General features: G+C 47.6%; 1 protein-coding gene across 1 annotated transcript in view; it reads right to left on the reverse strand.

Moving 5' to 3' along the window:
- Positions 1-7,752: 7,752 nt before the first annotated feature.
- Positions 7,753-27,005, reverse strand: part of LOC121555472 (ubiquitin-like modifier-activating enzyme 1) — an 81,364-nt gene continuing 62,111 nt past the window's right edge. The window contains 11 exon segments of the mRNA XM_045213167.1: positions 7,753-8,804; positions 9,377-9,477; positions 9,570-9,671; positions 13,433-13,624; positions 13,887-13,979; positions 16,218-16,306; positions 17,007-17,196; positions 17,406-17,480; positions 19,688-19,883; positions 20,290-20,354; positions 23,335-23,531. Of these exon segments, the coding sequence (XP_045069102.1) occupies positions 8,669-8,804; positions 9,377-9,477; positions 9,570-9,671; positions 13,433-13,624; positions 13,887-13,979; positions 16,218-16,306; positions 17,007-17,196; positions 17,406-17,480; positions 19,688-19,883; positions 20,290-20,354; positions 23,335-23,531 (1,436 nt within the window). The 3' untranslated portion in view covers positions 7,753-8,668.

Below are 27,005 nucleotides of genomic sequence, written 5' to 3' on the forward strand. Positions count from 1 at the left end.
CCTGTCTACCCCAGACTATAAAACCTGTCTACCCCAGACTATAAAACCTGTCTACCCCAGACTATAAAACATGTCTACCCCAGGCCCAGACTATAAAACCTGTCTACCCCAGACTATAAAACCTGTCTACCCCAGACTATAAAACCTGTCTACCCCAGACTATAAAACCTGTCTACCCCAGGCCCAGACTATAAAACCTGTCTACCCCAGACTATAAAACCTGTCTACCCCAGTCCCAGACTATAAAACCTGTCTACCCCAGGCCCAGACTATAAAACCTGTCTACCCCAGACTATAAAACCTGTCTACCCCAGGCCCAGACTATAAAACCTGTCTACCCCAGGCCCAGACTATAAAACCTGTCTACCCCAGGCCCAGACTATAAAACCTGTCTACCCCAGGCCCAGACTATAAAACCTGTCTACCCCAGACTATAAAACCTGTCTACCCCAGACTATAAAACCTGTCTACCCCAGACTATAAAACCTGTCTACCCCAGGCCCAGACTATAAAACCTGTCTACCCCAGACTATAAAACCTGTCTACCCCAGGCCCAGACCCTGTCTACCCCAGGCCCAGACTATAAAACCTGTCTACCCCAGGCCCAGACTATAAAACCTGTCTACCCCAGGCCCAGACTATAAAACCTGTCTACCCCAGACATATAAAACCTGTCTACCCCAGACTATAAAACCTGTCTACCCCAGGCCCAGACTATAAAACCTGTCTACCCCAGACTATAAAACCTGTCTACCCCAGACTATAAAACCTGTCTACCCCAGACTATAAAAACCTGTCTACCCCAGACTATAAAACCTGTCTACCCCAGGCCCAGACTATAAAACCTGTCTACCCCAGACTATAAAACCTGTCTACCCCAGTCCCAGACTATAAAACCTGTCTACCCCAGGCCCAGACTATAAAACCTGTCTACCCCAGACTATAAAACCTGTCTACCCCAGACCCAGACTATAAAACCTGTCTACCCCAGACTATAAAACCTGTCTACCCCAGACTATAAAACCTGTCTACCCCAGGCCCAGACTATAAAACCTGTCTACCCCACCCAGACTATAAAACCTGTCTACCCCAGACTATAAAACCTGTCTACCCCAGACTATAAAACCTGTCTACCCCAGACTATAAAACCTGTCTACCCACCCAGACTATAAAACCTGTCTACCCCAGGCCCAGACTATAAAACCTGTCTACCCCAGACTATAAAACCTGTCTACCCCAGGCCCAGACTATAAAACCTGTCTACCCAGGCCCAGACTATAAAACCTGTCTACCCCAGGCCCAGACTATAAAACCTGTCTACCCAGGCCCAGACTATAAAACCTGTCTACCCAGGCCCAGACTATAAAACCTGTCTACCCCAGGCCCAGACTATAAAACCTGTCTACCCCAGGCCCAGACTATAAAACCTGTCTACCCCAGGCCCAGACTATAAAACCTGTCTACCCCAGACTATAAAACCTGTCTACCCCAGACTATAAAACCTGTCTACCCCAGACTATAAAACCTGTCTACCCCAGGCCCAGACTATAAAACCTGTCTACCCCAGACTATAAAACCTGTCTACCCCAGACTATAAAACCTGTCTACCCCAGGCCCAGACTATAAAACCTGTCTACCCCAGGCCCAGACTATAAAACCTGTCTACCCCAGGCCCAGACTATAAAACCTGTCTACCCCAGACTATAAAACCTGTCTACCCCAGGCCCAGACTATAAAACCTGTCTACCCCAGACTATAAAACCTGTCTACCCCAGACTATAAAACCTGTCTACCCCAGACTATAAAACCTGTCTACCCCAGACTATAAAACCTGTCTACCCCAGACTATAAAACCTGTCTACAGCCCAGACTATAAAACCTGTCTACCCCAGACTATAAAACCTGTCTACCCCAGACTATAAAACCTGTCTACCCCAGACCCAGACTATAAAACCTGTCTACCCCAGACTATAAAACCTGTCTACCCCAGACTATAAAACCTGTCTACCCCAGGCCCAGACTATAAAACCTGTCTACCCCAGTCCCAGACTATAAAACCTGTCTACCCCAGACTATAAAACCTGTCTACCCCCAGACTATACGACCCAGACTATAAAACCTGTCTACCCCAGACTATAAAACCTGTCTACCCCAGACTATAAAACCTGTCTACCCCAGGCCCAGACCCTGTCTACCCCAGGCCCAGACTATAAAACCTGTCTACCCCAGACTATAAAACCTGTCTACCCCAGGCCCAGACTATAAAACCTGTCTACCCCAGGCCCAGACTATAAAACCTGTCTACCCCAGACTATAAAACCTGTCTACCCCCAGGCCCAGACTATAAAACCTGTCTACCCCAGACTATAAAACCTGTCTACCCCAGACTATAAAACCTGTCTACCCCAGGCCCAGACTATAAAACCTGTCTACCCCACCCAGACTATAAAACCTGTCTACCCCAGACTATAAAACCTGTCTACCCCAGGCCCAGACTATAAAACCTGTCTACCCCAGACTATAAAACCTGTCTACCCCAGACTATAAAACCTGTCTACCCCAGACCCAGACTATAAAACCTGTCTACCCCAGGCCCAGACTATAAAACCTGTCTACCCCAGGCCCAGACTATAAAACCTGTCTACCCCAGGCCCAGACTATAAAACCTGTCTACCCCAGACTATAAAACCTGTCTACCCCAGACTATAAAACCTGTCTACCCCAGACTATAAAACCTGTCTACCCCAGGCCCAGACTATAAAACCTGTCTACCCCAGACTATAAAACCTGTCTACCCCAGGCCCAGACTATAAAACCTGTCTACCCCAGACTATAAAACCTGTCTACCCCAGACTATAAAACCTGTCTACCCCAGACTATAAAACCTGTCTACCCCAGACTATAAAACCTGTCTACCCCAGACTATAAAACCTGTCTACCCCAGACTATAAAACCTGTCTACCCCAGACTATAAAACCTGTCTACCCCAGACTATAAAACCTGTCTACGCCCAGACTATAAAACCTGTCTACCCCAGACTATAAAACCTGTCTACCCCAGACTATAAAACCTGTCTACCCCAGACTATAAAACCTGTCTACCCCAGACTATAAAACCTGTCTACCCCAGACTATAAAACCTGTCTACCCCAGACTATAAAACCTGTCTACCCCAGGCCCAGACTATAAAACCTGTCTACCCCAGACTATAAAACCTGTCTACCCCAGACTATAAAACCTGTCTACCCCAGACTATAAAACCTGTCTACCCCAGACTATAAAACCTGTCTACCCCAGACTATAAAACCTGTCTACCCCAGACTATAAAACCTGTCTACCCCAGGCCCAGACCCTGTCTACCCCAGGCCCAGACCCTGTCAACCCCAGGCCCAGACCCTGTCAACCCCAGGCCCAGACCCTGTCTACCCCAGGCCCAGACCCTGTCTACCCCAGGCCCAGACCCTGTCTACCCCAGGCCCAGACCCTGTCTACCCCAGGCCCAGACCCTGTCTACCCCAGGCCCAGACCCTGTCTACCCCAGGCCCAGACTATGTTAGTAATCTCATTACCATTCAGACTAAGCTACAGGCACTAAACTATTTCTCAGACTTATTGAATATGAGATCTCTCAGTCCTTAAGCTGCACATATAAATGAACTTATTACTGACAGTAAGATAGATATTATCAGTTTAACAGAGAGGTATTACTGACAGTGAGATATATATTATCAGTTTAACAGAAAGGTATTACTGACAGTGAGATAGATATCAGTTTAACAGAGAGGTATTACTGACAGTAAGATAGATATTATCAGTTTAACAGAGAGGTATTACTGACAGTGAGATATATATGATCAGTTTAACAGAGAGGTATTACTGACAGTGAGATAGATATCAGTTTAACAGAGAGGTATTACTGACAGTGAGATATATATTATCAGTTTAACAGAGAGGTATTACTGACAGTGAGATAGATATTATCAGTTTAACAGAGAGGTATTACTGACAGTGAGATATATATGATCAGTTTAACAGAGAGGTATTACTGACAGTGAGATAGATATCAGTTTAACAGAGAGGTATTACTGACAGTGAGATATATATTATCAGTTTAACAGAGAGGTATTACTGACAGTGAGATAGATATCAGTTTAACAGAGAGGTATTACTGACAGTGAGATATATATTATCAGTTTAACAGAGGTATTACTGACAGTAAGATAGATATCAGTTTAACAGAGAGGTATTACTGACAGTGAGATAGATATGATCAGTTTAACAGAGAGGTATTACTGACAGTAAGATAGATATGATCAGTTTAACAGAGAGGTATTACTGACAGTGAGATAGATATGATCAGTTTAACAGAGAGGTATTACTGACAGTGAGATAGATATCAGTTTAACAGAGAGGTATTACTGACAGTGAGATAGATATGATCAGTTTAACAGAGAGGTATTACTGACAGTAAGATAGATATCAGTTTAACAGAGAGGTATTACTGACAGTGAGATAGATATCAGTTTAACAGAGAGGTATTACTGACAGTGAGATATATATTATCAGTTTAACAGAGGTATTACTGACAGTAAGATAGATATTATCAGTTTAACAGAGAGGTATTACTGACAGTGAGATAGATATGATCAGTTTAACAGAGAGGTATTACTGACAGTGAGATAGATATTATCAGTTTAACAGAGAGGTATTACCAGAGGTGGGACAAAGTCATTGTTATGCAAGTCACAAGTAAGTCTCAAGTCTTTGCCCTCGAGTCCCGAGTCAAGTCGAGTCAAAGATGAGGCAAGTCCCAAGTCGAGTCAAAAGTCAAAGCCATCAAGTCTCAAGTCGAGTCCAAAGTCCTACATTTTAGTTTCGAGTCATTTCAAGTCCTCTTAGCAAGCCTTTGCAAGTCATTACAAGTCCTCGTAGCAAGTCTTCTCGAGTCATAAGGCGCAAGTCCAAGTCAAGTCACGAGTCATTGATGTTAAAGTCCAAGTCGAGTTGCAAGTCTTTGTACATTTTGTCGAGTCGAGTCTGAAGTCATCAAATTCATGACTCGAGTCCAAGTCACATGACTCGAGTCCACACCTCTGGGTATTACTGACAGTGAGATAGATATTATCAGTTTAACAGAGAGGTATTACTGACAGTGAGATAGATATCAGTTTAACAGAGAGGTATTACTGACAGTGAGATATATATTATCAGTTTAACAGAGAGGTATTACTGACAGTGAGATAGATATCAGTTTAACAGAGAGGTATTACTGACAGTGAGATATATATTATCAGTTTAACAGAGAGGTATTACTGACAGTGAGATAGATATCAGTTTAACAGAGAGGTATTACTGACAGTGAGATAGATATTATCAGTTTAACAGAGAGGTATTACTGACAGTAAGATAGATATTATCAGTTTAACAGAGAGGTATTACTGACAGTGAGATAGATATGATCAGTTTAACAGAGAGGTATTACTGACAGTGAGATATATATGATCAGTTTAACAGAAAGGTATTACTGACAGTGAGATAGATATTATCAGTTTAACAGAGAGGTATTACTGACAGTAAGATAGATATTATCAGTTTAACAGAGAGGTACAGTGGGGAGAACAAGTATTTGATCCACTGCCGATTTTGCAGGTTTTCCTACTTATAAAGCATGTAGAGGTCTGTAATTTTTATCATAGGTACACTTCAACTGTGAGAGACGGAATCTAAAACAAAAATCCAGAAAATCACATTGTATGATTTTTAAGTAATTAATTTGCATTTTATTGCATGACATAAGTATTTGATCACCTACCAACCAGTAAGAATTCCGGCTCTCACAGACCTGTTCGTTTTTCTTCAAGAAGCCCTCCTGTTCTCCACTCATTACCTGTATTAACTGCACCTGTTTGAACTCATTACCTGTATAAAAGACACCTGTCCACACACTCAATCAAACAGACTCCAACCTCTCCACAATGGCCAAGACCAGAGAGCTGTGTAAGGACATCAGGGATAAAATTGCAGACCTGCACAAGGCTGGGATGGGCTACAGGACAATAGGCAAGCAGCTTGGTGAGAAGGCAACAACTGTTGGCGCAATTATTAGAAAATTGAAGAAGTTCAAGATGACGGTCAATCACCCTCGGTCTGGGGCTCCATGCAAGATCTCACCTCGTGGGGCATCAATGATCATGAGGAAGGTGAGGGATCAGCCCAGAACTACACAGCAGGACCTGGTCAATGACCTGAAGAGAGCTGGGACCAGTCTCAAAGAAAACCATTAGTAACACACTACGCCGTCATGGATTAAAATCCTGCAGCGCACACAAGGTCCCCCTGCTCAAGCCAGCGCATGTCCAGGCCCGACAGGTGTGGCATATCAAGAAGCTGATTAAACAGCATGATCATTACACAGGTGCACCTTGTGCTGGGGACAATCAAAAGCTGCTCTAAAATGTGCAGTTTTGTCACAACACGATGCCAGATGTCTCAAGTGTTATGTTAATTTCTCTACTATAACAGGCCTTTTACGTATTATTTGAGAATTTGGCAGTACGTCCAACCGGCCTCACGTGTAACCACGCCAGCACAGGACCTCCACATCCGGCTTCTTCACCTGTGGGATAGTCTGGAGGGAGGGGGACGGGGGTGCTGAGGAGTATTTATCTAATAAAGCCCTTTTGTGTGGAAAAACTCATTCTGATTGGCTGGTCCTGGCTGCCAAGTGGGTGGGCCTATGCCTTCCAAGGACCACCCATGGCTGCTCCCATTTTTTACATTTTAGTCATTTAGCAGACACTTACAGTTAGTGAGTGCCTACATTTTTTTCCATACTGGCCCCCCGTGGGAATCGAACCCACAACCCTGGCGCTGCAAACGCCATGCTCTACCAACTGAGCTACACGGGACACCCCTGCCCAGTCATGTGAAAACCATAGATTAGGGCCTAATGAATATATTGTAATTGACTGATTTCCTTATATGCACTGTAACTCAGTAAATTCTTTGAAATTGTTGCGTTTATATTTTTGTTCAGTATATATGCACTAACGCATACAACCCTGGTTTTCTTACACGTTGACTAGACCGCGCGTCCGCCATCGCAGGCACGTTGATTTTGTCCACCTACACCAGACGCAATCAGGACACGCAGGGTGCTTCTTCTGTGGACTTTATATGGCGGTTGGCAACCAACTTTAAGGTGCATCACCACCACCAACTGGACTGGAGTGTGGACCTCCCTTCATCTTTCGATCACCCACTGGGTAGATGCTCCTAAGAACCAATGAGGAGATGGGAGAGGCGGGACTTGCAGCGCTTCGAGAGTAAAAAATATATTTTAGCGCCTGGCTACGCAGACGCTCATTGATGCGCGAGAGCAGTTTGGATGAATAACACGTGCTAATGTATTTTGCAACGCTCGTGGATGCAATGCCGACGGTGTGGACAGCCCAGGCCCAGACTATAGCCAGGGGGTATTCAGTATGTATAACATAAGTGCTGCTGGGACCCCAAAATATATTGTGGTACAGTACAGCCTGCACACTTGAATTCTCCAATAACATATTGGTCAACCTAGCCCCTGCATCACATAACGCTGGTCCCAGATCTGTCTATGCCGTCTTGTCAAGCTTGACAACGACCATAGGAATTGATAAGACAGTACAAACAGATCTGGGACCAGGCTAGCGCTTCATTCTTCCCCCTCTTAATAGAAACCCGCGAGTGAACAGAAAAGAGGAGATGGAGACGGTTCATCTTATACATTGTATTTATTCATCACACTAAGTGTTCCCATTACAGCTCTACCAGACCAACTCCTCCATGTCTCACACTCTTCCTCCACTGTAATGCAGTCACTGGAGTTTACAAAGCAGACAGAACAAGACAGAGATTATGTTCCTAAAGGTGTGTGCGCCGGTCCAACAAGTCCGTCCCACAATAAAAATGAAAAAGACAAAATAAAATGGAAAACTCAACTGTTTAAACACCAGACCCCCCACCATCCCCCCTCCCACCCCTTGGGGGCAGAGACACGCCTGTTAAAAGACCAACCCTGGGGTCCCGGTCAGTCAGCCTGCCCCCCACCCAGGTCAGGTTATGTTACAGTTAGGGCCAGGGCAGTCAAGGGTTAATCTTTATTCACACCTCCCATTTCAAAGTTCAACTAGAATCCAAGGCAGTGATTTTAGGGTACAATTTCCTGGATTTCTGTTTTCCAAAATTGATAAAATCCTTAAATAGAGATGTAATATTTGTTCCAGTTAGTTTTGTTTGGCATTTTACTGATCAGACGTGTCACGTCATGACTTGTGTTTTACAATACAAAGCAGAGGTCAGGGGAGGAGAACAGGGAGGGATGGAAGAAAGGGGTGTAACACGTTGGTTCAGAGCCCTGGTACGGCAGTATTGAGGGGTGAGGGTAGCAGAGTTGTAGGGTACAGGGACCAACCCGTTTACAACCTCCCCACAACCATGTCCCAACACACCGGTGTTTGTTAGGTAACTGGTGGCACCCTATTCCCTATACATTCAGGATGGACTATAGAGAGAACAGGGCGCCATTTTCAACCAGGGCTTCAATAACCATTTTCCTCTTCAAGTGATTGAATCAAAGACACCTTTCCCCCATCAGTGATTCAGCCTCTTCTCTCCCCCCTCCGGTGTGTTCAGCGGATGGTGTATCGGACGTAGGGAACCTCCACATCTTCGTCAGTCAGGTCGTTGCAGCACAGCTCAAACACCAGGGCTTTAACATGCTTCCCCAGCTTCTTCTTAGAAACCTTGGTCACAATCTCAGTCATCCTGCAGAGGAGGGGAGGGGGGAGAGGAGGAGGAAGGGAGGGGGGGGGGGAGAGGAGGAGGAAGGGAGGGGGGGAGAGGAGGAGGAAGGGAGGGGGAGAGGAGGAGGAAGGGAGGGGGGGAGAGGAGGAGGAAGGGAGGGGGGAGAGGAGGAAGGGAGGGGGGAGAGGAGGAAGGGAGGGGGGAGAGGAGGAAGGGAGGGGGGAGAGGAAAAGGAGGAGAGAGGAGAGGAGGAAGGGAGGGGGGAGAGGAGGAAGGGGGTTAGTTCTAGATGATGACAGTATGGGGTTAGTTCTAGATGATGACAGTATGGGGTTAGTTCTAGATGATGTGACAGTATGGGGTTAGTTCTAGATGATGACAGTATGGGGTTAGTTCTAGATGATGACAGTATGGGGTTAGTTCTAGATGATGACAGTATGGGGTTAGTTCTAGATGATGACAGTATGGGGTTAGTTCTAGATGATGACAGTATGGGGTTAGTTCTAGATGATGACAGTATGGGGTTAGTTCTAGATGATGACAGTATAGGGTTAGTTCTAGATGATGACAGTATAGGGTTAGTTGTGACTCACGGCAGCACCAGCCTCTCCTTGAGTTTAGCTGCAGGCATGAAGAAGGAGTAGAGCATGGAGACTCCCTGAGACAGCATGGTGATCTCCAACTGATGCTCATTCTACAGGGGAAGGAGGGATGGAGAGAAAAATGTTAAAGAAACAAATACTGAACGTAAGCTTAGAATGGAAACATCATGAGGGGCAGGCGTACCTTGAAGTAGTCGAGGAACTGTCGGAGTGTCATCTCCTCTCCACTGGGCTGCAGACCCTTCACCTCAAACCGATCCCACAGCGACCAGTCAATCTCATAGTACTATGGAGGGAGAGAGTGATGAGGAAGGACAAAGATGGAAGGAGAGATGGAGTGAGAAAGATGGAAGGAGAGATGGAGTGAGAAAGATGGAAGGAGAGATGGAGTGAGAAAGATGGAAGGAGAGATGGAGTGAGAAAGATGGAAGGAGAGATGGAGTGAGAAAGATGGAAGGAGAGATGGAAGGAGAGATGGAGTGAGAAAGATGGAAGGAGAGATGGAGTGAGAAAGATGGAAGGAGAGATGGAGTGAGAAAGATGGAAGGAGAGATGGAGTGAGAAAGATGGAAGGAGAGATGGAGTGAGAAAGATGGAAGGAGAGATGGAGTGAGAAAGATGGAAGGAGAGATGGAAGGAGAGATGGAGTGAGAAAGATGGAAGGAGAGATGGAAGGAGAGATGGAGTGAGAAAGATGGAAGGAGAGATGGAAGGAGAGATGAGTGAGAAAGATGGAAGGAGAGATGGAAGGAGAGATGAGTGAGAAAGATGGAAGGAGAGATGGAAGGAGAGATGGAAGGAGAGATGAGTGAGAAAGATGGAAGGAGAGATGGAAGGAGAGATGAGTGAGAAAGATGGAAGGAGAGATGGAAGGAGAGATGAGTGAGAAAGATGGAAGGAGAGATGGAAGGAGAGATGGAAGGAGAGATGGAAGGAGAGATGGAGTGAGAAAGATGGAAGGAGAGATGGAAGGAGAGATGAGTGAGAAAGATGGAAGGAGAGATGGAAGGAGAGATTGAAGGAGAGATGAGTGAGAAAGATGGAAGGAGAGATGGAAGGAGAGATGAGTGAGAAAGATGGAAGGAGAGATGGAAGGAGAGATGAGTGAGAAAGATGGAAGGAGAGATGGAAGGAGAGATGAGTGAGAAAGATGGAAGGAGAGATGGAAGGAGAGATGAGTGAGAAAGATGGAAGGAGAGATGGAAGGAGAGATGGAAGGAGAGATGGAAGGAGAGATGGAGTGAGAAAGATGGAAGGAGAGATGGAAGGAGAGATGAGTGAGAAAGATGGAAGGAGAGATGGAAGGAGAGATGGAAGGAGAGATGAGTGAGAAAGATGGAAGGAGAGATGGAAGGAGAGATGAGTGAGAAAGATGGAAGGAAAGATGGAAGGAGAGATGAGTGAGAAAGATGGAAGGAGAGATGGAAGGAGAGATGGAGTGAGAAAGATGGAAGGAGAGATGGAAGGAGAGATGGAGTGAGAAAGATGGAAGGAGAGATGGAAGGAGAGATGGAAGGAGAGATGAGTGAGAAAGATGGAAGGAGAGATGGAAGGAGAGATGAGTGAGAAAGATGGAAGGAGAGATGGAAGGAGAGATGAGTGAGAAAGATGGAAGGAGAGATGGAAGGAGAGATGGAAGGAGAGATGAGTGAGAAAGATGGAAGGAGAGATGGAAGGAGAGATGAGTGAGAAAGATGGAAGGAGAGATGGAAGGAGAGATGGAGTGAGAAAGATGGAAGGAGAGATGGAAGGAGAGATGAGTGAGAAAGATGGAAGGAGAGATGGAAGGAGAGATGGAAGGAGAGATGAGTGAGAAAGATGGAAGGAGAGATGAGTGAGAAAGATGGAGTGAGAAAGATGGAAGGAAAGATGGAAGGAGAGATGAGTGAGAAAGATGGAAGGAGAGATGGAGTGAGAAAGATGGAAGGAAAGATGGAAGGAGAGATGAGTGAGAAAGATGGAAGGAGAGATGGAGTGAGAAAGATGGAAGGAAAGATGGAAGGAGAGATGAGTGAGAAAGATGGAAGGAAAGATGGAAGGAGAGATGGGTGAGAAAGATGGAAGGAGAGATGGAGTGAGAAAGATGGAAGGAAAGATGGAAGGAGAGATGGAGTGAGAAAGATGGAAGGAAAGATGGAAGGAGAGATGAGTGAGAAAGATGGAAGGAGAGATGGAAGGAGAGATGAGTGAGAAAGATGGAAGGAGAGATGGAGTGAGAAAGATGGAAGGAAAGATGGAAGGAGAGATGAGTGAGAAAGATGGAAGGAGAGATGGAGTGAGAAAGATGGAAGGAAAGATGGAAGGAGAGATGAGTGAGAAAGATGGAAGGAGAGATGGAGTGAGAAAGATGGAAGGAAAGATGGAAGGAGAGATGGAGTGAGAAAGATGGAAGGAGAGATGGAGTGAGAAAGATGGAAGGAAAGATGGAAGGAGAGATGGGTGAGAAAGATGGAAGGAGAGATGGAGTGAGAAAGATGGAAGGAAAGATGGAAGGAGAGATGGAGTGAGGCAGAGAGAAAGAGAGATGGATGGGGAGAGTGAGGGAGGCAGAGAGAGGAAGAGAAGTGTGGGGACAGAAGAATCTGTTAGAGGTACAGACAAACACTAAATGAATGGCCCCTGCCTAACACAAATACCTGACATCTAGTTATGAAGTGGCCCCTTGATACTGCTCAATGCTCAGTGTTTTGTTCCTAGACCAACAATTTCAAAGATTTTACTGAGTTACAGTTCATATGAGGAAATCAGTCAATTAAAATAAATTAATTAAGCCCTAATCTATGGATGTCACATGACTGGGCAGGGGCACAGCCACTGGGGAGCCAGGCCCAGCCAATCAGAATAAGTCTATCCCCACAAAAGGGCTTTATTACAGACAGAAATTCTCCTCAGCACAGCCCCACACCCGATCCCGCAGGTGAAGAAACCGGATGAGGAGGTCCTGGGCTGGCGTGGTCTGCGGTTGAGGCTGGCTCTGGCAACAGCTCTGGTGGATATTCCTGCAGTCAGCATGCCAATTGCACGCTCCCTCAAAACTTGACACATCTGTGGTATTGTGTTGTGTGACAAAACTGCAAATTTTACAGTGGCCTTTTATTGTCCCCAGCACAAGGTGCACCTGTGTAATGATCATGCTGTTTAATCAGCTTCTTGATATGCCACACCTGTCAGGTGGATGGATTATCTTGGCAAAGGATAAATGCTCACTAACAGGGATGTAAACAACTTTGTGCACAACATTTGAGAGAAATAAGCATTTTGTGTTTATGGAACATTTCTGGGATATTTTATTTCAGCTCATGAAACATGGGACCAACACTTTACATGTTGCGTTTATATTTTTGTTCAGTGTAGATATAAATAATTTGTACACTGCAAATTGACCACAAACATTGATTATGTCGGGATACCATCACATATGCCTCTATTTATAAGTGGGAATTTAAATCACTTTGAGCTTCTTTTTTTCAGTCAGAAAACTTTGGGGGCCAAATAAAAATCACCTGCGGGCCGTCTACTGGGGAGCCCCGTCTTACACAAGCACACACACCCCCGCGCTCTCACACACCCCCCGCGCTCACACACCCCCGCGCTCTCACACCCCCGCGCTCTCACACCCCCCGCGCTCTCACACACCCCGCGCTCTCACACACCCCCCGCGCTCTCACACACCCCGCGCTCACACACACCCCCCGCGCTCTCACACACCCCCCGCGCTCTCACACACCCCGCGCTCTCACACACCCCCGCGCTCTCACACCCCCCGCGCTCTCACACACCCCCGCGCTCTCACACACCCCCGCGCTCTCACACACCCCCGCGCTCTCACACACCCCCCGCGCTCTCACACACCCCCCGCGCTCTCACACCCCCCGCGCTCTCACCACCCGCTCACCCCCCGCGCTCTCACACCCCCGCGCTCTCACACACCCCCGCGCTCTCCACACCCCCGCGCTCTCACACACCCCCCCGCGCTCTCACACACCCCCCGCGCTCCTCACACACCCCCCGCGCTCTCACACACCCTCGCACCTCCTCCTGTCCTACCTTGTGGCTGGGAGCAGCGATGGGTTCTGAGAAACCGAAGAAAGGGAGCGCCAGGTTCATGAAGCCGTTCTTAAACGACTCCAACTTCTTGTGTCCCTGAACGATCTTGATGAGCTCCAGACACACCAGACCCACGACCGCCGCCGTGGTGGTCGCTATCGCAGGAATGATCTTACCAGCTATCAGTTTACTCTGGAGACACAGAGGGAGACAGACAGACAGAGAGCCAGAGACAGAGACAGAGACAGAGACAGAGACAGAGACAGAGACAGAGACAGAGACAGAGACAGAGACAGACAGAGAGCCAGAGACAGAGACAGAGACAGACAGAGAGCCAGAGCCAGAGACAGAGACAGACAGACAGAGATACAAGTCAGTGTGTGTACCTTGTTTCTGTTTACAGGGGGAATGTGTGTGTAAGAGGGAGTGTGTGTGTGTGTGTGTACGTCCACACCTTGTGTCTATCTGCAGGGGGAATGTTGTAGTTCTCTGCTCTCAGATTGGAAGCAGCCACAATGAAGTCCATGTGGAAGTTGGAGTCATCGTCCTGGAACATACAGAATATACAGTCACAGTTAATACACCAACAGAACGTTTGAGGGGGAACCACAAAATACATGGTCTTGAAATGTGTTGTAGGTGAGAAGAGAGAGATGTGGGAACAAGGAAGAGAGGTGGAGAAAATAGAGAGATAGGAGTAGAGGGAGAGAGATAGGAGTAGAGGGAGAGAGATAGGAGTAGAGGGAGAGAGATAGGAGTAGAGGGAGAGAGATAGGAGTAGAGGGAGAGAGATAAGAGTAGATGGAGAGAGATAAGAGTAGAGGGAGAGAGATAAGAGTAGAGGGAGAGAGATAGGAGTAGAGGGAGAGAGATAGGAGTAGAGGGAGAGAGATAGGAGTAGAGGGAGAGAGATAGGAGTAGAGGGAGAGAGAGATAGGAGTAGAGGGAGAGAGATAGGAGTAGAGGGAGAGAGATAAGAGTAGAGGGAGAGAGATAAGAGTAGAGGGAGAGAGATAAGAGTAAGAGGGAGAGAGATAAGAGTAGAGGGGAGAGAGATAAGAGTAGAGGGAGAGAGATAGGAGTAGAGGGAGAGAGATAGGAGTAGAGGGAGAGAGATAAGAGTAGAGGGAGAGAGATAAGAGTAGAGGGAGAGAGATAGGAGTAGAGGGAGAGAGATAAGAGTAGAGGGAGAGAGATAGGAGTAGAGGGAGAGAGATAGGAGTAGAGGGAGAGAGATAGGAGTAGAGGGAGAGAGATAAGAGTAGATGGAGAGAGATAAGAGTAGAGGGAGAGAGATAAGAGTAGAGGGAGAGAGATAAGAGTAGAGGGAGAGAGATAAGAGTAGAGGGAGAGAGATAGGAGTAGAGGGAGAGAGATAGGAGTAGAGGGAGAGAGATAAGAGTAGAGGGAGAGAGATAAGAGTAGAGGGAGAGAGATAAGAGTAGAGGGAGAGAGATAAGAGTAGAGGGAGAGAGATAAGAGTAGAGGGAGAGAGATAGGAGTAGAGGGAGAGAGATAGGAGTAGAGGGAGAGAGATAGGAGTAGATGGAGAGAGATAAGAGTAGAGGGAGAGAGATAGGAGTAGAGGGAGAGAGATAGGAGTAGAGGGAGAGAGATAGGAGTAGAGGGAGAGAGATAAGAGTAGAGGGAGAGAGATAAGAGTAGAGGGAGAGAGATAGGAGTAGAGGGAGAGAGATAGGAGTAGAGGGAGAGAGATAGGAGTAGAGGGAGAGAGATAGGAGTAGAGGGAGAGAGATAGGAGTAGAGGGAGAGAGATAGGAGTAGAGGGAGAGAGATAGGAGTAGAGGGAGAGAGATAAGAGTAGAGGGAGAGAGATAAGAGTAGAGGGAGAGAGATAAGAGTAGAGGGAGAGAGATAAGAGTAGAGGGAGAGAGATAGGAGTAGAGGGAGAGAGATAGGAGTAGAGGGAGAGAGATAGGAGTAGAGGGAGAGAGATAAGAGTAGATGGAGAGAGATAAGAGTAGAGGGAGAGAGATAGGAGTAGAGGGAGAGAGATAGGAGTAGAGGGAGAGAGATAGGAGTAGAGGGAGAGAGATAGGAGTAGAGGGAGAGAGATAGGAGTAGAGGGAGAGAGATAAGAGTAGAGGGAGAGAGATAAGAGTAGAGGGAGAGAGATAAGAGTAGAGGGAGAGAGATAAGAGTAGAGGGGAGAGAGATAAGAGTAGAGGGAGAGAGATAGGAGTAGAGGGAGAGAGATAGAGAGTAGAGAGGGAGAGAGATAGGAGTAGAGGGAGAGAGATAAGAGTAGAGGGAGAGAGATAAGAGTAGAGGGAGAGAGATAAGAGTAGAGGGAGAGAGATAAGAGTAGAGGGAGAGAGATAAGAGTAGAGGGAGAGAGATAGGAGTAGAGGGAGAGAGATAAGAGTAGAGGGAGAGAGATAAGAGTAGAGGGAGAGAGATAGGAGTAGAGGGAGAGAGATAAGAGTAGAGGGAGAGAGATAAGAGTAGAGGGAGAGAGATAGGAGTAGAGGGAGAGAGATAAGAGTAGAGGGAGAGAGATAAGAGTAGAGGGAGAGAGATAAGAGTAGAGGGAGAGAGATAAGAGTAGAGGGAGAGAGATAGGAGTAGAGGGAGAGAGATAAGAGTAGAGGGAGAGAGATAGGAGTAGAGGGAGAGAGATAAGAGTAGAGGGAGAGAGATAAGAGTAGAGGGAGAGAGATAGGAGTAGAGGGAGAGAGATAGGAGTAGAGGGAGAGAGATAGGAGTAGAGGGAGAGAGATAGGAGTAGAGGGAGAGAGATAGGAGTAGAGGGAGAGTTCTATACCTTCTCAAAGTCGATGGCAGTGAGTTTAAACTGAGAAGAAGCTTCAGGTCCAGGTAGCAGGGTCTTCAGCTCCTCCAGCCTGTTGTCATCTACACACACACCCCGCAGACACACACACACACACCACACACACACACACACACACCGCAGACACACACACCACGCAGACACACACCGCAGACACACACACACCCCGCAGACACACACACACCACGCAGACACACACACACCACGCAGACACACACACACACACACCGCAGACACACACACACCGCAGACACACACACACACACACACCCCGCAGACACACACACAGAGAGACACACATCCGAAGGTTAGTCCAACAGACAGGTAAACTGGCCAATGAGACAGGGGCATGTCGTAGGGTCATCTCACATGGCCGGCGGTGAGAAGTGGGACCTGTCTTGATAGTTTCTTCTGATGACACATAATAATAAACATACTCTAATCATAACTGGGATTGTTCACTCTCAGTAGTCATTTAATACAACACTAAAGAACTCTAAGAAACATGGCTTCTCTCCGTTCAGTCTTGCCTTCATGTTTTGGAAGCATTTCATTCTGTGGCAAATGCATTAATAACAGATGTGTCATTTCTAGAGGCTTTCTTAGTTCCACATGCTCCTGCGACTCTGCTATAATTGGTTTATATTCATTGGCTTTCGACGTCACTACAGGGAAAAGCACTGATCACTATAAATGCAACTAGAAGTGTTGACTATAAACATCACTAGATGACCTGTGGAAATGTAAAAGCCCTCTCCTCACCGACGTTGGCGTTGACGCTCTGCAGCTCCTGGTCAGAGACGTGGATCTTGACCCCTGACCTGGGGACAAAGGTGGGCACTGATAGGCTGTCCAGGATCTTAGCCACGCCGACACGGTCAGTAGAGCCCTGCATGCCGTACGACTGGGCAAACAGGTTGGCTCCTGCCATCACATAGTCCATATGGAGGTCCTAGAGAGGGAGACTGTTAGAGGCTGCATGAGAGAGAGAAAGAGACTTTCATCTAACATTGAGAGAAAGTGTGAGAGAGAAAGGGAGAGGTAGAAGGGGCTGGGAGAGGGAGCGAAAGGGAGAGGTAGAAGGGGCTGGGAGAGGGAGCGAGAGAGACACAGCGAGAGAGAGGGAGGAGGGAGGAGAGAGAGAGAGAAGAAAGTACTCACGTTGCTGGTGCTGAACTCTAGAGGGTGAGGACATCTCTTTGGACCGGACCAGAAGGGGGCGCCAGAGCTGGTCAGCTGAGAAAGGAGAGGGGGATGCGAGAGGAGAGAGAGAAAGTGGGGGGAGAGAGAGCGAGAGAGAAAGTGGGGGGAGAAAGAAAGTGGGGGAGAGAGAGAGAGAGAAAGTGGGGGAGAGAGAGAAAGTGGGGGGAGAGAGAAAGAGTGGTGGAGAGAGAGAAAGTGGGGGGAGAGAGAGAAAGTGGGGGAGAGAGAGAGAAAGTGGGGGGGAGAAAGAGGGGGAGAGAGAGAAAGAGGGGGGAGAGAGAAAGAGGGGGGAGAGAGAAAGAGGGGAGAGAGAGAGAAAGTGGGGGAGAGAGAGAGAAAGCGAATGAGAGGAGGGAGAGCGAGATAGGAGTCAGGCATGGTAACTGTATGACTGTCCAGCCTGTGTATAAACGCAGTGGACAAAACATTACCACCACATCACTAACATTACCACCACATCACTAACATTACCACCACATCACTAACATTACCACCACATCACTAACATTACCACCACATCACTAACATTACCACCACATCACTAACATTGAGTTGCACCCCTTTTGCCCTCAGAACAGCCTAAATCAGTCGGTCAGGAACTCTACAAGGTGTCGAAAGCGTTCCACAGGGATGCTGGCCCATGTTGACTCCAACGCTTCCCACAGTTGTGTCAAGATGGCTGGATGTCCTTTGGGTGACGGACCATTCTTGATACACAAACTGTTGAGCGTGAAAACCCAGTAGAGTTGAAGTTCTTAACACAAACCGGTGCGCCTGGCACCTACTACCATACCCCGTTCAAAGGCACTTAAATCATTTGTCTTGCCCATTCACCCTCTGAACGGCACACATACACAATAATAATAATAATAATAATAATATGCCATTTAGCAGACGCTTTTATCCAAAGCGACTTACAGTCGTGCGTGCATACATTTTTGTGTATGGGTGGTCCCGGGGATCGAACCCACTACCTTGGCGTTACAAGCGCCGTGCTCTACCAGCTGAGCTACAGAGGACCACAATCCATGTCTCAATTGTCTCAAGGCTTAACAATCCTTCTTTAACCTGTCTCCTCCCCTTCATCTACACTGATTGAAGTGGATTTAACAGGTGACATCAATAAGGGATCATAGTGTTAACCTGTCTCCTCCCTTTCATCTACACTGATTTAAGGTGACATCAATAAGGGATCATAGTGTTAACCTGTCTCCTCCCCTTCATCTACACTGATTGAAGTGGATTTAACAAGTGGCATCAATAAGGGATCATAGCTTTCACCTGGATTCACCTGGTCAGTCTATGTCATGGAAAGAGCAGTTATTGTTAATGGTTTGTCCACTCAGTGTGTGTGTATAACAGTGTGTAACAGTGTGTGTGTGTGTATAACAGTGTGTAACAGTGTGTGCGTGTGTGTATAACAGTGTGTAACAGTGTGTGTGTGTGTATAACAGTGTGTAACAGTGTGTGCGTGTGTGTATAACAGTGTGTAACAGTGTGTGTGTGTGTAACAGTGTGTGTGTGTGTGTGTGTGACAGTGTGTGTGTGTAACAGTGTGTGTGTGTGTAACAGTGTGTGTGTGTGTATAACAGTGTGTGTGTGTGTAACAGTGTGTAACAGTGTGTGTAACAGTGTGTGCGTGTGTATAACAGTGTGTAACAGTGTGTGTGTGTGTATAACAGTGTGTGTGTGTGTGTGTGTGTAACAGTGTGTAACAGTGTGTGGTGTGTGTGTGTGTGTGTGTGTGTGTGTGTGTGTAACAGTGTGTAACAGTGTGTGTGTAACAGTGTGTGTGTATGTAACAGTGTGTGTATAACAGTGTGTGTGTGTGTAACAGTGTGTAACAGTGTGTGTAACAGTGTGTGCGTGTGTATAACAGTGTGTAACAGTGTGTGTGTGTGTGTATAACAGTGTGTGTGTGTGTGTGTGTAACAGTGTGTAACAGTGTGTGTGTAACAGTGTGTGTGTGTGTAACAGTGTGTGTGTGTGTGTGTGTGTGTGTGTGTGTGTGTGTGTGTAACAGTGTGTGTGTGTGTGTGTAACAGTGTGTGTGTGTGGTGTGTGTGTGTGTGTGTGTGTGTGTGTGTGTGTGTGTGTGTGTAACAGTGTGTGTGTGTGTATAACAGTGTGTGTGTGTGTAACAGTGTGTGTGTGTGTAACAGTGTGTGTGTGTGTGTATAACAGTGTGTGTGTGTGTAACAGTGTGTGTGTGTGTGTGTGTGTACCAGTGTTCTCTGTACCTGTTCTGGGGGGAAGTTGTGCAGTAGCTGATGGATGTTGTTGCTGTACTGGCACTGCCAGTGGTGCCGAGCCCAGATGACACAGTCGGCCCAGCTGCGAGGGCAGTCAGTCACCAGACTCTTATAGACGGCCTCCAACACGTCTAGAGGCTGGGCTCCAGGAAGCTTCAGGGTCCTCTCCAGGAACTTGGGATCTCTGGTTCATAAAACATTCATATAGATCATATTAAACTCTTATAGACGGCCTCCAACACGTCTAGAGGCTGGGCTCCAGGAAGCTTCAGGGTCCTCTCCAGGAACTTAGCATCTCTGGTTCATAAAACATTCATATAACGTTAATGCAACTAATATTAAACTCTTATAGACGGCCTCCAACACGTCTAGAGGCTGGGCTCCAGGAAGCTTCAGGGTCCTCTCCAGGAACTTGGGATCTCTGGTTCATAAAACATTCATATAACGTTAATGCAACTAATATTAAACTCTTATAGACGGCCTCCAACACGTCTAGAGGCTCCAGGCAGCTTCAGAAATGTAATAATGCACAAGACTATAGGAACTCAGAAGAGTAGCAGCTATGAGACTTCAGACAGAAAGAGACTTACGTGAGGTACTGCATGGCATTCTCTGATGGCTGTTTAAAGAGACCCTCAAACTCATCACGGGCCCACTGGAGAGGAGAGAGGACAGTTACCATACACATCATACACTGGAGAGGAGAGAGGACAGTTACCATACAAGGACACTACTGAGACATCACACACTGGAGAGTGAGACGAGGACAGTTACCATACACATCACACACTGGAGAGGAGAGAGGACAGTTTACCATCACACACTGGAGGACAGTTACCATACACATCACACACTGGAGAGGACAGTTACCGCACACATCACACACTGGAGAGGAGAGGACAGTTACCATACACATCACACACTGGAGAGGAGAGAGGACAGTTACCATACACATCACACACTGGAGAGGAGAGAGGACAGTTACCATACACATCATACACTGGAGAGGAGAGAGGACAGTTACCATACACATCACACACTGGGAGAGGGACAGTTACCATACACATCACACACTGGAGAGGAGAGAGGACAGTTACCATACACATCACACACTGAAGGAGAGAGAGGGACAGTTACCATACACATCATACACTGGAGAGGAGAGAGGACAGTTACCATACGAGGACAGTTACCATACACATCACACACTGGAGAGGAGAGAGGACAGTTCCCATACACATCACACACTGGAGAGGACAGTTACCATACACATCACACACTGGAGAGGACAGTTACCATACACATCACACACTGGAGAGGAGAGAGGACAGTTACCATACACATCACACACTGGAGAGGAGAGAGGACAGTTACCATACACATCACACACTGGAGAGGAGAGAGGACAGTTACCATACACATCATACACTGAGAGGAGAGAGGACAGTTACCATACACATCACACACTGGAGAGAGGACAGTTACCATACACATCACACACTGGAGAGGAGAGAGGACAGTTACCATACACATCACACACTGGGAGAGAGGACAGTTACCATACACATCACACACTGGAGAGGAGAGAGGACAGTTACCATACACATCACACACTGGAGAGGACAGTTACCATACACATCACACACTGGAGAGGAGAGAGGACAGTTACCATACACATCACACACTGGAGAGGAGAGAGGACAGTTACCATACACATCACACACTGGAGAGGAGAGAGGACAGTTACCATACACATCACACACTGGAGAGGAGAGAGGACAGTTACCATACACATCACACACTGGAGAGGAGAGAGGACAGTTACCATACACATCACACACTGGAGAGGAGAGAGGACAGTTACCATACACATCACACACTGGAGAGGAGAGAGGACAGTTACCATACACATCATACACTGGAGAGGAGAGAGGACAGTTACCATACACATCACACACTGGAGAGGAGAGAGGACAGTTACCATACACATCACACACTGGAGGAGAGGACAGTTACCATACACATCATACACTGGAGAGAGAGAGGACAGTTACCATACACATCATACACTGGAGAGGAGAGGACAGTTACCATACACATCACACACTGGAGAGGAGAGAGGACAGTTACCATACACATCACACACTGGAGAGGAAGAGCGACGAGACAGTTACCATACACATCACACACTGGAGAGGACAGTTACCATACACATCACACACTGGAGAGGACCGTTACCATACACATCACACACTGGAGAGGAGAGAGGACAGTTACCATACACATCACACACTGGAGAGGAGAGAGGACAGTTACCATACACATCACACACTGGAGAGGAGAGAGGACAGTTACCATACGAGGACAGTTACCATACACATCACACACTGGAGAGGACAGTTACCATTCACATCACACACTGGAGAGGACAGTTACCATACACATCACACACTGGAGAGGAGAGAGGACAGTTACCATACACATCACACACTGGAGAGGACAGTTACCATACACATCACACACTGGAGAGGACAGTTACCATACACATCACACACTGGAGAGGAGAGAGGACAGTTACCATACACATCACACACTGGAGAGGAGAGAGGACAGTTACCATTCACATCACACACTGGAGAGGACAGTTACCATACACATCACACACTGGAGAGGAGAGAGGACAGTTACCATACACATCACACACTGGAGAGGACAGTTACCATACACATCACACACTGGAGAGAGGACAGTTACCATACACATCACACACTAGGAGAGGACAGTTACCATACACATCACACACTGAGAGAGGACAGTTACCATACACATCACACACTGGAGAGGAATCTGGAGAGGACAGTTACCATACACATCACACACTGGAGTGGAGAGAGGACAGTTACCATACACATCACACACTGGAGGGAGAGGACAGTTACCATACACATCACACACTGGAGAGGACCAGTTACCATACACATCACACACTGGAGAGGACAGTTACCATACACATCACACACTGGAGAGGACAGTTACCATACACATCACACACTGGAGAGAGAGGACAGTTACCATACACATCACACACTGGAGAGGAGAGAGGACAGTTACCATACACATCACACACTGGAGAGGAGAGAGGACAGTTACCATACACATCACACACTGGAGAGGACAGTTACCATACACATCACACACTGGAGAGGACAGTTACCATACACATCACACACTGGAGAGGAGAGAGGACAGTTACCATACACATCACACACTGAGAGAGGACAGTTACCATACACATCACACACTGGAGAGGACAGTTACCATACACATCACACACTGGAGAGGAGAGAGGACAGTTACCATACACATCACACACTGGAGAGGACAGTTACCATACACATCACACACTGGAGAGGAGAGAGGACAGTTACCATACACATCACACACTAGAGTGGAGAGAGGACAGTTACCATACACATCACACACTGGAGAGGAGAGAGGACATCAGTCACACCGGTTAGAGAGGACATCAGTCACACCGGTTAGAGAGGACATCCGTCACACCGGTTAGACAGGACAGCTATGGGACAATGTACAAGTATTTTTCTCCTGTATTGACCTGCAGTGTGCGTACCAACCTGCAGTGTGTGCTCGATGGCGTTGGGGAAGTTCTTCAGTGTGCAGATGGGGATGGACTTCTCTGGGGGATCCTGGGAGGAGCTGTATGACTCCGTCAGGAAGGGGATCACCACCTGGACGTTGCCCTTGGTACCCAGAGTACCGGACTCCAACAGGGGCTTACGGTAGTAGACACACCGCCGGTCCATGTACATCCCTACAGGAAGGGGAGAAGAAGTTTCAGAAAGCACAATTGTCCCAAATATTTACATTTCCAGCTGATTTAAAAACAATACAGAAGAAAGACAGTAAAAATATCTTGATCTTCCAAAACCCAGAGTCAATACAAATAAGACAGAACCCCCCCGGCCCCCCTCTTCCTCAGCCCTAAACAACCGAATCGAGCCCCCCCGCCCCCCCCGGCCCCCCTCTTCCTCAGCCCTAAACAACCAAATCGAAGGTTGGGTTATTTAGCTATCGGGAAGAGGCGTCCAGAGAATTCAGCCACTCCGTACAAAAACAGGGAGATAGATAGTGGAGAAAAGGATAGCCCACTAGAGGAGAGACGGAGAAAGGACAGCCCACTAGGAGAGACGGAGAAAGGATAGCCGACTAGGAGAGACGGAGAAAGGATAGCCGACTAGGAGAGACGGAGAAAGGACAGCCCACTAGAGGAGAGACGGAGAAAGGACAGCCCACTAGGAGAGACGGAGAAAGGATAGCCGACTAGGAGAGACGGAGAAAGGATAGCCCACTAGAGGAGAGACGGAGAAAGGACAGCCCACTAGGAGAGACGGAGAAAGGACAGCCCACTAGAGGAGAGACGGAGAAAGGACAGCCCACTAGGAGAGACGGAGAAAGGACAGCCGACTAGGAGAGACGGAGAAAGGATAGCCGACTAGGAGAGACGGAGAAAGGACAGCCGACTAGGAGAGACGGAGAAAAGGACAGCCCACTAGAGGAGAGACGGAGAAAGGACAGCCCACTAGAGGAGAGACGGAGAAAGGATAGCCCACTAGAGGAGAGACGGAGAAAGGACAGCCCACTAGAGGAGAGACGGAGAAAGGACAGCCCACTAGGAGAGACGGAGAAAAGGATAGCCCACTAGAGGAGAGACGGAGAAAGGACAGCCCACTAGAGGAGAGACGGAGAAAGGACAGCCCACTAGAGGAGAGACGGAGAAAGGACAGCCCACTAGAGGAGAGACGGAGAAAGGACAGCCCACTAGAGGAGAGACGGAGAAAGGACAGCCCACTAGAGGAGAGACGGAGAAAGGATAGCCCACTAGAGGAGAGACGGAGAAAGGACAGCCCACTAGAGGAGAGACGGAGAAAGGACAGCCCACTAGAGGAGAGACGGAGAAAGGACAGCCCACTAGGAGAGAAGGAGAAAGGACAGCCCACTAGAGGAGAGACGGAGAAAGGATAGCCCACTAGAGGAGAGACGGAGAAAGGATAGCCCACTAGAGGAGAGACGGAGAAAGGACAGCCCACTAGAGGAGAGACGGAGAAAGGACAGCCCACTAGAGGAGAGACGGAGAAAGGACAGCCCACTAGAGGAGAGACGGAGAAAGGACAGCCCACTAGGAGAGACGGAGAAAAGGATAGCCCACTAGAGGAGAGACGGAGAAAGGACAGCCCACTAGAGGAGAGACGGAGAAAGGATAGCCCACTAGAGGAGAGACGGAGAAAGGACAGCCCACTAGGAGGAGAGACGGAGAAAGGACAGCCCACTAGGAGAGAGAAGGAGAAAGGACAGCCCACTAGAGGAGAGACGGAGAAAGGATAGCCCACTAGAGGAGAGACGGAGGAAAGGATAGCCCACTAGAGGAGAGACGGAGAAAGGACAGCCCACTAGAGGAGAGAGACGGAGAAAGGACAGCCCACTAGAGGAGAGACGGAGAAAGGACAGCCCACTAGAGGAGAGCCGGAGAAAGGATAGCCCACTAGAGGAGAGACGGAGAAAGGACAGCCCACTAGAGGAGAGACGGAGAAAGGATAGCCCACTAGAGGAGAGACGGAGAAAGGACAGCCCACTAGAGGAGAGACGGAGAAAGGACAGCCCACTAGGAGAGAAGGAGAAAGGACAGCCCACTAGAGGAGAGACGGAGAAAGGATAGCCCACTAGAGGAGAGACGGAGAAAGGATAGCCCACTAGAGGAGAGACGGAGAAAGGACAGCCCACTAGAGGAGAGACGGAGAAAGGACAGCCCACTAGGAGAGACGGAGAAAAGGATAGCCCACTAGAGGAGAGACGGAGAAAGGACAGCCCACTAGAGGAGAGACGGAGAAAGGACAGCCCACTAGAGGAGAGACGGAGAAAGGATAGCCCACTAGAGGAGAGACGGAGAAAGGACAGCCCACTAGAGGAGAGACGGAGAAAGGACAGCCCACTAGGAGAGACGGAGAAAGGACAGCCCACTAGAGGAGAGACGGAGAAAGGACAGCCCACTAGAGGAGAGACGGAGAAAGGACAGCCCACTAGAGGAGAGACGGAGAAAGGACAGCCCACTAGAGGAGAGACGATTGTTAACTCAAAATGACAACGACTAGGTTCCAGTTTAACAGCGTTTATTTCACCGTATTACCACAGCACACTCAGGCCAGGTCCATCCCCAGTGGGACTACTGCGCAGGCGTACTAGCAACAGCAGAAATATAGGGACACTTCAAACATTAACTTAAATCTCCCACTTTTCTTTAAAGACAAATAAAACAAAATAATTAAATGTCCCAAATATTATTTAAGTTCCCCATTACAAATAAATTGTGTGACAAAGTGTATTTTTATTACTCAAGCTGCCACTTTCCATTACTGAGTGCCTTTAGGAGCACAAGACCGGATGCTCCCCTTTTAGTCAGTCAGCAAGCTGTTCCTTTGTGACCGACCAGGAAAACCGCTTTGAGGGGAGGAATCACAGTCGTAGCAAAGGTCTGTGAGCCACCCCAGATGAAGTCATCAACATGACAGGCAAGAACTCCAGTCACATTGCAGTCTTGATCAAGCCAATAGATAGACTGCAGGATCCACTTGTGATATTTCTCCACCTGTACTCAGCATCGCTGCCTTGACTTTGTTGCACCAGTAGAGTGATGCATCTGCCAGGCTGAACACACACTTCTTTAGTTTCCACAGTGTTCCTTCGCGCTTAGCTTCAGGCGGAGGACAGATGTGAATGTCCCTTGACAGCTCTGTTCCCTGCAAAAATTCAGATTTGATGTCTATGGAATGAAGTCTTGATTTTTTCTGGCAGATCAGTGTCAGCAGCAATCTGAGTGACTGAGGTGCATGTTGGTGAGTCTTTTGGGAGTTCTTCAGCAGCCAGCCCCTCAAAACCTCTAGCCACCAGACATGCTTTTGGCAGTATTCCAGTTAAGGATCCTTTAAGGGTATTACACCCACCTTGTTGAGACACATTTTTGGCCAACGTCTTTGACTTCCTCAAAACACTCAACTTTTTCCTCCAATTACTGAGCTTATCTAGTTTAGCTGAGTCAAATGACACATCCTTTGTTTCAAGTACATCATTTCGAATGTCTTTCTCGATTTTCCATTGGTTCAAATCTGAGATGATCTACAAGTGCCAGGTCAGCTGACCCGGCTGTACCAGAAAGTGTAGCTGGTTCAGAGTACTGCAAGTTGTACCAGTTCTGGTGTTTTCCTTTTGGCTTTTCCTGCTCGTCCAATGACGG

The sequence above is a fragment of the Coregonus clupeaformis genome, unplaced genomic scaffold, assembly GCF_020615455.1.
Source record: "Coregonus clupeaformis isolate EN_2021a unplaced genomic scaffold, ASM2061545v1 scaf0084, whole genome shotgun sequence".
Classification (NCBI taxonomy): domain Eukaryota; kingdom Metazoa; phylum Chordata; class Actinopteri; order Salmoniformes; family Salmonidae; genus Coregonus; species Coregonus clupeaformis.